This window comes from Myotis nattereri (genome assembly GCF_964212035.1).
Source record: "Myotis nattereri genome assembly, chromosome: 5".
Lineage (NCBI taxonomy): Eukaryota > Metazoa > Chordata > Mammalia > Chiroptera > Vespertilionidae > Myotis > Myotis nattereri.
This window is the reverse complement of record NC_138080.1, coordinates 105,656,770-105,668,891: the sequence shown is the minus strand read 5'-3', so window position 1 is coordinate 105,668,891 and position 12,122 is coordinate 105,656,770. Positions and strand designations below refer to the sequence as shown.

Here is a 12,122-nt window from a genome sequence, read left to right as displayed (position 1 = left end):
CCCCAAGCCCCGGCTGTTCGCCGCAGGACCCCTGGGCCCAGAGCTCCGCACCCGGGACTCCCACTGCTGTCACCTGGGAGCTGCACTCGCTCCTTCACCTTCTCGTTTGATTCTCAAAAACGGACTCTGCGAGCGTCTATATCAGTGATGGCGAACCTTCTGAGCTCGGCGTGCCAGCATTTTGAAAAACCCTAACTTAATTCTGGTGCCGTGTCACATATAGAAATTTTTTGATATTTGCAACCATAGTAAAACAAAGACTTATATTTTTGATATTTATTTTACGTATTTAAATGCCATTAAACAAAGAAAAATCAACCAAAAAAATGAGTTCACCATCACTGGTCATAGGTTCGCCATCACTGGTCTATATGGACGATGGCCCCTCAGTTAAAGTGGGGAAACTGAGGCTTAGTGAAATGAGGCCACTTGCCATGACCACGTGGTCCATTAGTAACAGAGCCAAGCTTCAATGTCCATGCTCTTCCCACTCTCCCCTCTGCCTCCACACCCCCTCCCAGGGCCTCTGGGCTATAAATAGTGGGGAGGCTGGGATGCGTGTGCAAGGTTAGCCAGGCCCCCGCACAGACACTGACGTCTCCAGCCTGGCCTGGCCGGGCCTCTCCCCTTGGCCTCACCAGGACTCGGGCCCAGACAGGCCTCAGCTTATCACCAGCTTCACTCTCCTTGGTTATATTTAGCTCTGGACCTCAGAGAAAGGTGGGCCAGCCCCCGCGACAGGGCACCCAGGCCAGGCTGTCTCCTTCTCCCTGGGGGAGGGGCTGCGGCTGCTTCTCGCTGTATCTGTAACACTGCGTGTGCCTGGAGCTCCAGGCTGCCTTGTTGGATGAACAAATAAATGACTGACGTTCATGTCCTAGAAACCTGGACATCACAAACAGAGGCACACAAGGGGGGATGTCTTATAAAACCAAATGCATTTCACTCTATTCAATACAGTCAAGTTTATTCAGGAATGGACCCAAGTCATCATCCTCCCATCCCATTTCTCTTCCCTCCCCCTGATCAGGCATGAAGGCCGCAGCGGGAGAGGGAGAGAGCGGAATATCACAGCCCAGAGGGTGGGCTCCGCGTGCCCCACGTAGCAGCCACCCCGTGTCGGTGGCTCTCGGAGTCCCTGTGCCTGTAGGCGTCCCGACGACAGGCCTCCCCTGGCTCTGCCGTCCTTTACAAGGCAGCCACCTGCCAGAACCCGGGCGGACCATCTCCATCCGTCCTGCTGAGCACCTGGACCCCCGGGGAGGTGGGTCGGCTGGCAGCTGGGCCAGAGCTCAGGAGCCTGGCTGGGTCCTGACACTGGAGCTTACAGGGCAGACGCTGGCAGCTCTTGGCTCTTATAAAAATGGAAAGAGCCGCTTTTTTACAATGTAGAGAACCGTAGCAAGAAACAGGGCCAAGGCCAGGAAAATGAGCAGCTTGTCCGTCAGCTCTCGGCGATTATATTTTGTGATGAGCTTCCGTCCCAGCTGGATGGTCCCCGACATGGACTTGAATTCTTCGTTGGCGTCCAGGATAGTCCGGGAAGAGGTGACTGAAACATAAGAGGGAGGGAGCCTGACTCAGAGGCTGCAGAGCGGACAGTCCGAAGCTGGCCTGCTGGCCGGGCTCCCAGCACGCACACTGCTCTCTGAAGCAAGTTCCCAGAGCAGAGACTGTGAACAGAGACAGCCAGAGTGGAGCCCAGGACAGACTCCCCTGGGAGAGCCGTTGTTTCCTACATACAGCGTCACAGGCCACAGCGGGGAGCCCCAGGTGGACCCCCAGGGAGAAGGGCAGAGAGGCTCTTCCTCACCGTAACCAAGGCTTCCTGCCGCCACCCAGCGCTGCTGAGACCACCCTCCACAAAACCAATCCCGTGACCGCGGACGGCCCCACGAGGTCCGTATAGGGACAGAAGCTGGAGGGCACCAGGCCCTTTAACCTGTGGGGGCGCCCTACCAGGACACCTGATGGCCAGGTTGCTCTCTGTGGGATCATGAAAGGCAGGGCTTGGCCTGCCACCAGCCCTCACACAAGCAAGTCCTTTGGTCCCGGGACACGGCTGTAGCTTTAAAGACGGGGGGCCTGGGCTCAGACACCAAGTGACACCTACCAGGAGGCACTTGTCCCCTCAGGGTCGCTGTGCCCGGGAGCCAACTTTACCGCTGAGCATGGGCGCCTGGGCCTGCCACTTGGGAAGAAGGTTACCTGGCACGATTCCCCCACAAAGTAAAGCAAGGCATCACCGGACAGCCACAGAAGGCAACCTGCTGTTACGTGGACAGCGAGCGTGAAAGAGGCGTGTGAGATGCTTCCATTCATGGAAGAAAGAGGCGGATGATACCACCTAATTTGCGGTGCCATCCCTGCTGGAGACCGCAGATCGATACAGAAGCAACTGGGAGCCGTGGGCAGGGCAGGCAGCGTGGACGGGGCGGGGCTGAGGGGCCTGGGGCAGGTGCCCGTGTCCCGGGAGCAGCTTCCCCTCCAGCCCGGCGTTACCCAGCGTCTGCATGGCTTCCTCGCTCTGCTGCACCTGCTGGGACATCACCCGGCTGATCCCCATGAGGTTCTCGGTGATGGTGCTGGACGTCTGCGCCAGGTTCTCTTTGGCGGTTTTCCTAGGAGTCCAGAGGAGGAGGAGGAAGGTCAATAAAAGCCTGGCTGCGGGGAAGCCCGTAGGCAAGGGAGACCCACGCTTCAGTCTCTCACGCGCATGCCTGTTTGCTGCATGTTCCTGGTCGTGCCCAGGAGTGTGCTGAGCCTCTTAACGACGGCCAGCAGGGCGTCGGGCTGCCTCTGCAGCAGACACAGATACCTTTGCCTCAAGAGGTCTCCTCCCTGGAGAAGCTCTGCCTTCTCTAGGTTGTCGATGGCGATTTTGCAGGTGAGATTCGCTTTCCTCCACGACGTCTGATTGCTGGAATCACAAGGGCACGCGTGAGTTTCTGCGGACTCTGCTGGGCTGGCAGTTCCAGTCACAGCAGGTCTTCCCTCCGGCAGGTGTGGCCGGGGAGGGCTCGCAGGGGCAGGTGTGGTGGGGGAGGGCTCGCAGGGGCGGCCCACGGAGTCCATCCCCACCTCCCGCCGCCTCCTCCTCCTGCTGCCCCAGCAGTTGCAGCAGCTCAGGCCCCGGCACCTCTCGTCTGGACCCCGGCCGCCTGCGGGACAGTCTCTTACTGCCCGCACTGTCCCTGTCCCCCGGGCAGCCCGAGGGAGAGTCTGGCCTTGGCACAGCTCTCTATGCAGCCCACATGGCTCCAGACTTCAGGGTAACCTCCGATCCCCAGCGGGGCACACAGGCCCGGCTCTGCCCAGCTCTCCCCACTTCACTGCTCTGCCCTGCATGCGGCGGGCTCTGCCTCGCGAGACCTGCCTCACCCATGTTTGCATTACCAGCACCAAACTGACAGTTTTTGGCCCCGCTGTTCAGCCAGTATTTGTTGTAAGAAGTAGAAAAATCATCAAAAGGCAGTTCTCCTCAACATTTCTCCAAGGTCTGCTGTTCTTTACGTCCCACAGACAGATCGCGGGTGACACAAACACAATGGGCCAGCAGGCCGTTGGGACATGATTATCTACATGCGTTACCCGCTCTCCCTGGGAGGGACAGCTCCGACTGGGTGAGCGGCGGCCGGGAGCCAGCAGGGCCGCCTCTGTGGGTGGACCAGAAAAAGCGAGTGGGTCCCTCCGAGAACCAAGCTCGTGCGCTAGAACGTAGGCAGCGGGCTCACACCCACCGCGCTCCCCTGAAACATTTGAAGCCACGCGGAGAGTGCGTGGACTGACAGGCGGTCCTCTCCAGCACCCGAGGCTGTTTTCAGATTTGTCCCTGACGCCTGACCAGCGGCTGCTATGCCATTTCATGGCTAATGTTTTAAAAAATCAGTGACCTTTTCAAACTGTCATTAGCAAGACAGTCTGCGTGCCCTGTGATGCAAGATGAATGAGCAACAGTGCCCGCTGGAGGGGCTCACATTTCCTGTGAAGAAAGACAAGCAAGCCAACATTTACTGTTTGGTGTGACGAGCACGGGCACCCAGGCAGGCCCAGGTCCCACACACCACAGCCAAAGCCTTGATTGACTGCTCGCTCCTCTGCCCTCGACTCCACAACTTTCCGCCCACGCTCAGTGATTCTGTCTGGCATAACTTCTGTACATTATACGGCGATCCTCCTTACTCAATGTTTGTCATCTAGTGCCCTTGGGAAGCAAAAGGCGTCCTGACACAAGGTATCACCGAGCCAAGCACTTTAGCTCTGGTCACCGCTCACACCTCCCTCCCCCCTCAGACCAGCCTCCGGCACACCCACGGCCTGCACACCCGGCGGCTGAGCGGCCTCCTGACCGCTGGGTGTCAGAAACTCAGCTGCCATCGGTGGGGGGGGGAGGGGGGGGGAATGCTGGAGCGTCTCTCCAATCAGAAGCAAAGCCGCAGACAAACACGGATGTGGCCGAGTCCGACCACCTACGAAGGGCGAAGGGAGCCCTTGGGAGGGGCCCCGCAGGGCTTTCAGGGAGAAGAACGGCCCCCATAGGGCTGGGGAAGGTGATGGAGCCTCACAAAGGCTTTTATTTTTTTTACATTTTATTTTTATTGATCTCAGAGAGGAAGGGGGAGGGAGAGAGATAGAAACATCACTGATGAAAGAGAATCATTGATCAGCTGCCTCCTGCACTCCCCCCATTGGGGATCGAGTCTGCAACCCAGGCATGTGCCCTGACCAGAATCGAACCCAGGACCCTTCAGTCCACAGGCCAACGCTCTATCCACTGAGCCAAACCGGCGAGGGGGCCCTCAAATACTTTTGCAATAAAATCCCTCTTATGATTATGGTACAAAAGTCAAAAGTGAAGGGACAGGTACTGTTCCAGACAATTTTGCTGGAAAAGTCCTCCAATTCAATACCAAGAAATAGCGCATACCTTCAATTACAGAATCAAGCATTAGCACACAGTCACAATCACCTCAATTTTATATAACATGAGCTTATTTACATGTTCTTGTTTCACTTTTGAGAAAAAGGCCCCTTCAAAACTTTCTAAATTTTGGTCCATCTTAAACAGGTTCGCTTTCAGTGGACTTTTTCTGGTACCAATTCTCCTTAGATAAAAAGGACCTATATTATAGCAGCAAACTTTTTTTGGTTTTGTTTTAAAAATATAAATACAGTGTAACAAAGCAAATGTAAATGTGCTTTTGTAAACTGTGCCCATTCCACCTCCCCAACAGCCCTGCGTGCCCTCCCCTGTGAGAATTACTCATCTCGAGAGAACATCCGTCTGTGTGTAAATGACACAATTAGTCACTGACCCCCGGTGTCTCAGGCAAACCCAGGGAGTCTCCCAGGGAGCACGTGACCAGCAGAGGCCCCTGGCGGGAGGCCAGCCGCCTACCTGAGCATCTGCTTCTTGTGGTTCTCCACCTCCTGGAGCAGAACCTGCTTGTCCGACTCTTTGTCTTGCTCTTTAGCCAACTGCTCCAGCTCCTTTGGGGGAAAGCAGCTCTGTGTGAAAATCACTGCAAAGCCAATACGAAAACCAGGGAGCACTTCTAGTTCTAGCCAGGACATAAGCAGCACTGGAAAACCCTCCCAGAGCAGGGCACTGAGGAATGCCAAACATCCTTTTAGAGAGAGCCGAGTCGGTAAGAAAATAAGGACAGCCCTAGCTGGTTTGACTCAGTGGATAGAGTGTCAGCCTGCAGACTGACGGGTCCCAGGTTCAACTCCAGCCAAGGGCACGTGCCCGGGTTGTGGGCTCCATCCAAGTAGGGGGCGTGCAGGAGGCAGCTGATCAATGATCCTCTCTCATCATTGATGTTTCTCTCTCTCCCTTCCTCTCTGAAATCAATAAAAACATATTTTTTTTAAAAAAAGAAAGAAAATAAGGACAATCCCAAGACCCCACAGCGAGGAGGAGCCCAAGACCAGCGCAGACAGCCGTGAGTGGTGTGGCTGCCTGAGAGGGCGACGTGCACCTGCCACGCAGCACAAAAATCTGAACAGGAGACAGACCCCACTTAGACATCATGGGGATATCAAAAACCGGATTCTGAGAACTGCCCCGGAAAGTTCCTTTGGAAGACAACACGCAGGGCACAGACATACTGTTTCTGAGGGTCCAAACAGCCAGTTTCTCCACCAGCTCTGGAACAGACTGTCTTCTCGGGTTCAGTTGGTGGCTGGCATCTGGGGCCTTGCAATATGAACAATCTAAGGCTTTACACCCCAGCACCACATGTAGGCAGAGCAGGTGCCCAACACCTTCTGAGAGGCGGGCAGCTCCCTGCCACCCTCACTGAAGGCACAGCGCGGAAACACCTACGTTATCCACACCGGGACTTCTCGCTGTTGTGTTTTGAGATGGCACATATACTGCAGTCATATTCAGGAGCGTATATGTGCATATGATGCGACTGGTGATTACAAAACAGAGGGGAGGAGGCTGGGCAAAGCGACAGCCTCAAAAATTTACCCAGGAGACACTGGTGATGGGCTGGGGTGAATGGGCTGGAGAGTGGGAGAGAAAAGAAAGTAGTTCAAGTGACCGCAGAGCTTTGAAGTTGAAAAATTCCAAGGACAATGGCGTCCCTGCCACCGTCTGTCACAGCTGGCTGTGCGCTGCATGCCTAAGTTCCTAGCAGTGACCTGGACAGCAGGTTGGTACAGCTCCCTCCCCGTCTACACATTTAGGAAGGACCTGGACAGCTCTCCGGCAGAGGTCAGTCCCGGACCGAGCCCCCCTCCTCGTTCCCCCTTCCTTAGCATCTCCGTTCTGCGCGGCTCACCTGTATTCTGTGCCGCAACTGTTGGAACTTCTCTTTCACGTTAGCGTTCAGTTCAGTAAGTGCACTTAATGGTCCTGAACAATCTCGAATATCCTAGGAGACATTGACGAGATGAGGGGGCCTTTCTCAGGGCAACGAAAGAAAATGACACCGTCAGTACAGGGAGAGCTGGCTTACGCCACAGCTAAGGTTGGCCCCCCGACCGTATTTCAGCCTGGTCTCTCATAATTAAAATGCCAAGAGCAAAAGACAAAGAGAGAATCTTAAAAACAGCAAGAGAAAGAAACTCAGTTACCTACAAGGGAATACCCATATGACTGTCAGCTGATTTCTCAACAGAAACTTTGCAGGCCAGAAGGGAGTGGCAAGAAATATTCAAAGTGATGAATACCAAGAACCTACAACCAAGATTACTTTATCCAGCAAAGCTATCATTCAGAATTGAAGGTCAGATAAAGAGCTTCACAGATAAGGAAAAGCTAAAGGAGTTCATCACCACCAAACCAGGATTATATGAAATGCTGAAAGGTATCCTTTAAGAAGAGGAAGAGGAAGAAAAAGGTAAAGATACAAATTATGAACAACAAATATGCATCTATCAACAAGTGAATCTAAGAATCAAGTGAATAAATAATCTGATGAACAGAATGAACTGGTGATTATAATAGAATCAGGGACATAGAAAGGGAATGGACTGACTATTCTTGGGGGGGGAAAGGGGTGTGGGAGATGCGGGAAGAGACTGGACAAAAATCGTGCACCTATGGATGAGGACAGTGGGTGGGGAGTGAGGGCGGAGGGTGGGGCGGGAACTGGGAGGAGGGGAGTTATGGGGGGAAAAAGAGGAACAAATGTAATAATCTGAACAATAAAGATTTAATTAAAAAAAAAACTTCACTTGTTCTCTGGCTTAATCATTAAATCACACTTCCTGGCAACTCATTCGGTTTATTTTGCACCTGGTTTCAGAGTGGTGGTGGTGGGAGGCCCTACTTTCCGTCCCCGCTAGTTGCAAACTCTGAATCTACATCTAATGTTTAGTAACATTTATTGGAAATGGAAACGATTTGCCTAAAACCGAGGTTTAAAACTCTCGGTTTCCTTCTTGCTACACGTAAGGCGCTGCGTTTACATTCCGAGCCCTTGCGTGTGGCAGCTGGTTTACTGCACTCTTGCCTTCTGCCCCTCCGCGGCTCAATGCGGCTAACGCGCCTCGGCGCTCTGAGTCCCTTCTCGGGGCCCCAGTGTTGCCACCACCCGCCTCAGCTTCAGGCCTCGCCACTTGACTCGGTGTCCTCACTTCCTAAATCACATCTTCGGCCCGGGTGGCGTTCATTTCCCCCGGTGCCGCCCATGCCAGGCGGCCTTGGGGGCCACGGGCCAGAGGCCCAGAGGAGCTGGCCAGCAGGGGGCGAGGCTGAGGCCTCCGGACGCCCCCCAGCGGCGGGGGCGGGGGGCGGGGCTCCCTATGGGGGCCGGGGAGCCGGGGGGCCGGGGGGCCGGGGGCCGGGGGACGAGGGGGGTTGGGGGAGGCCCGGGGGGGGGGGGGCCACAAAGGGGAAGCCTGGGCAGGGGCGAGGGACAAGGGGGTCCCGGGAAAGGGCGAGCCAACGCCACCCGGATGGAGGCTCAAGGCCAAGGGTCAAGGGGAAGGGGCCAAAGGGGGCCGGAGAGGAGGGAGCCGGCCATAGCGCGGGGCCAGCGACCAGAGAGGGAGACCGGACCGAGCGGGGAAAGCTCGGGAGGGAGCCCGCGGGCTCACAGGAGGCCAGCGGCGCTCGGGCTTAGGGCAGCCGAAGCCCAGCTGGGGCCCCGGGAACCAGTACCTGGATAAGCGCCTTCACCTCCAGGTCGAATTTGACAATCTCTTGGTTACAGATCCGGACGTGGACATCTTGGGCAGCCGCCATGTTGGAGACGCCGGCTACGGGCAGCGGCGGCGGCCAAGTTCAAACGCGTTTCCGCGCCGCACGGCCTCGCGCCAGCGCCCCCTAGAGGCCGGCCCGCGGCCCGCGAGGGGGGCGGCGCCGCCGAGTCCAGGACTTCCCTCGGCACCTGGGGCGAATTCAGCCTCGCCTTTTCGTGTGGTCCTAGGGAAAAACAAAACGGAGAGGAAGAGGAGGGAACATCAAGAACACTTCCACGCTGGCCTCTCCCCATCTCCCGCAGATCGGCCATTCTAAGGATGACAGATTTTTTTTTTTTTTTTTTTTTTTGCATAGAGACGGGGGAAAAGCAAGTCTGGAAAAGTACCAGTTGGATGTCCCTGGAAGGTGGCATTGACAGTGTTTTCTATTTCTTTAAGCTTTCTTGTATGTTTCCGATTTGACAGTGAACCCACATCCCGCCTCTGTGGCCCAGTCCCCCCAGGGGCCACCTGGTGGGAAGCGCAGGGCTGGCCGGAGGACTCAATGGGATGAGACGGGGAAAAGCACCCAGCGAAGCGTGGGAAAGTGGCCTGGGCCGGAGCGCATGCGCGCTGGCTGCTGTTACTACATTATACTGACATTTTGGAGCACTTCCTGTGTGGCAGGCTCTTTGTACTACGTGCTATATGTGTATCATCTAACAACTCTCACGACAGCCCCAGGAGGTAGAATTATCCCCTTTTTACACGCAAGAAACCGGCACAGGGAGAGACGACTGGCCCAGCGCGAACGAAATTGCCAGGTCCAAGGGCATGGGCATTTGAAAGTTCTGGCCCTCGCCACCAAACCGCTCTTCACAGAGGCCTGATCTGGGGGAGTTTACACTCCCTCCAACATGCCCGCTTCCCACGGCCTGGGCAACATGGTGTGTTCAACACTGGGATGTCTGCCGATCTGATCAAGTGAAAAATGCCATTTTTAAAATCTGCATTTCTCTTCTCGTGAATGCGGTTGAGAATTATTTGTATTTATTGTCTGCTCATTTCTTCATTGGGTTGGTCTTTTTCCTGTCAACTCCCGGGAGCTCTTTATTTACTGAAGGATTAGCTCTTACCTATGAGCTTTTTTCTTAGTCTATGGAATTTTTAATTGGCTGTTTTTTAACCTTAGAGCCTGCCACACAGGAAGTGCTCCAAAAATTAATTTTTTGTTTCACATAGAATTTATCAATCTTCTTTTATGACTCCTGGATTTGGGATCCAAGTTAGGGAAGGTCTTCGCCCACCACCAAGAATTGTTTCTATGATTTCTTCTGGGTTTTTTGTTTTTTACATATAGGTCTTTACCAAAATGTATGGTGACTTATTGGTATGAAGTATGGAGCCTTTACTTTTTCCAGAGGGGGGTTACCCAGTTGTTCCAACACTATTTTCTGAATAATCCATTTTCCTCCTCACTGGTTCAGGATGCCACATTTACATACTACATTCTTAAGTTTGAATGTATTTCTAGTCTGTTGACCTACCAAGTCATTCATGCACCAAAATGACACTTTTAATTATTATAGTTTTGTGTGTCTTAATATCTGTTGGGGATTAACCACCAGCTGCTTTGCCCCTAGTAGCTCCCACCTATAATTTTTCCTATGTGAACTGATGTTAAAGTTTGTTTTTTTAACCCCATTGGTATGTCCTTACTGGGACAGCATTCACTTTTCTACTTAATGCAGGAAGACTGACAACTTTGTGTTACTGACTGCTCCTGTTCAAGAACTTGGTCTATCTTTGCATTTGTTCAAGTTTTCTGTGTCCTTCATAGTATTTTCAAGATTTCTTTGGACCTTGAATATTTCCTGTTAACTCCTGGCTGTTATTTTAAGATTAAAACTTTTTAAAGAGATGGAGGTTGGCATTTTTCAGGTCAAACGTTCTGGACCCTCAGACAGACGCTCCCTATTTAGGACAGTGAAGAAGCCTGAGGTTGGCCAGCAGATCTGCCCGAGTGACCTTGGGCCCCTTTCACATCCTGCTTCTTGCTGCAAATTCCTATGCAATCGTCAGTCTCCAATTGCCTCTCTCTGCAAGTAAAAAAGAAAATCCAGCCCCTTTTCTCCACCCTCCCACACAGTCCCTTCTAACAAAGTGATCCAGTTCTAAGCCCGCCAGCTAGAAGCCATCTTTGAGGGATAGGTATGCGATCTGGGGACCCACAGTCCCATTACAACGGCCAATGCTGTTTTGTTCCCTTCGTCTTTCCCCACTGATCCCGAGGCTAGCTTTTGGTTCCTCCACCTGCTACACTTGGGCTTTGGTTCTTCCTGGTTTTCAGATTCTAAGCCCTTTATTTCCCAACAGTGCCTGCGACACGGCCTGGTCCCTTAGAGATGAACATGAATCGTCTCACGTCGGCTGGGGCTGGGTCTGGGTGAGTCCCCTCCTCTAAGTCTAGTCTGATGACTACCCACCTCGCTGGGCCATTGAGAGCAGCCGCTGGGTTCCCTGATGGGACAGCACCTGGCGGGGGGCGGCTTCCTGGGCACCACCCTCGCCTTCTAGGACTTGAACTCCTCCTTGCTGTTCTGAACCTTCCAGTCGAGACACTAAAGTATTTCCCAACCAGTGTTTTTCTTGGTGGCTGAGCAGCTCTCCTGGTTCCCCATCAATGTCGGTGAACTGCAGACCACTCCCAGAGGGTTAGTTTCCCGAGAACTGCACTGACCTGGCTCCCCCAGCTCCCGGTTCCTGGGCCACGGCAGAGGCTCCCATGAGGGGCGGTCTCAAGAGATCAGGTCCTGAAGCAGAACGAGTCCGTGCGAGGCCATGTCCATCTGCTTCCTGACAGGCTCAGTGTCACACAAATGGAGCAAAGAGGGCTTCTTCCAGGGCCCAGGCACACAGGCTGGTCAATTCTCTGACACCCCGCTGACGTGGCACCTGCGTCCTCACAAATACTTGGGTGGTAACATGCCTAGAGACCTCTGCGCATGTAACAACTCCTGTGTTGTTCTGCGATCCTGTTCGCAGCTGCCCGTTCAGCAGGCCCGAAGTTCCTGGGGTCTCTCGAGTCTCCTTGGAGCCCAGAACCTAGCACAGGCCCTGGCAGAAGGAACACTGCTGTGATGGTGTTCGCTCCCGTCACAGCTCAGGCTCTGTGTATTCTTACTTAAATTATTAAACATGCAAACGTTTGAGTGAGAAGAGACTCAAAATATTTTATTTCCCACAGAGAAATCGCTTGCCCAAAGAATCGAAGAGGAATAAGTATAAACAAAACTATGCTCTGAGCTATGAAAAATGCCAATGTTTATCAATACATCTACGTAACAGCTCAATGTTCCTCCAGGTCCCCGCTGCCTCTAGCTGGGAATCCCCTGGCCGTGGGTCACCCTGAAGAGGACACCGTTACCTTGGTAAGCCTCAAAAAAGCCAGAGATAGGAAGGGCGAAAACATGAAGCCAACAATT

At 53.7% G+C, this 12,122-nt stretch overlaps 1 protein-coding gene across 3 annotated transcripts; it reads right to left on the bottom strand.

Moving 5' to 3' along the window:
• Positions 1 to 944: 944 nt before the first annotated feature.
• BNIP1 (BCL2 interacting protein 1) lies at positions 945 to 11,754 on the bottom strand. 3 transcript variants are annotated; one of them, XM_081092934.1, is made up of 7 exons: positions 11,378 to 11,754; positions 8,618 to 8,881; positions 6,792 to 6,884; positions 5,399 to 5,490; positions 2,819 to 2,920; positions 2,503 to 2,621; positions 945 to 1,552 (listed from the first exon to the last, which is right to left on the bottom strand). In XM_081092934.1, exons 2-7 carry the CDS (start codon positions 8,699 to 8,701, stop codon positions 1,356 to 1,358), a joined length of 687 nt encoding a protein of 228 aa, XP_080949060.1. In that variant the 5' UTR covers positions 8,702 to 8,881; positions 11,378 to 11,754; the 3' UTR covers positions 945 to 1,355. The 3 variants fall into 3 exon arrangements, with proteins under 3 accessions (XP_080949060.1, XP_080949059.1, XP_080949061.1); XM_081092933.1 differs by lacking the exon at positions 11,378 to 11,754 and having other exon boundaries at positions 2,713 to 2,920; positions 8,618 to 8,883; XM_081092935.1 differs by lacking the exons at positions 2,819 to 2,920; positions 11,378 to 11,754 and having other exon boundaries at positions 954 to 1,552; positions 8,618 to 8,807.
• Between the last annotated feature and the right edge of the window lie 368 nt (positions 11,755 to 12,122).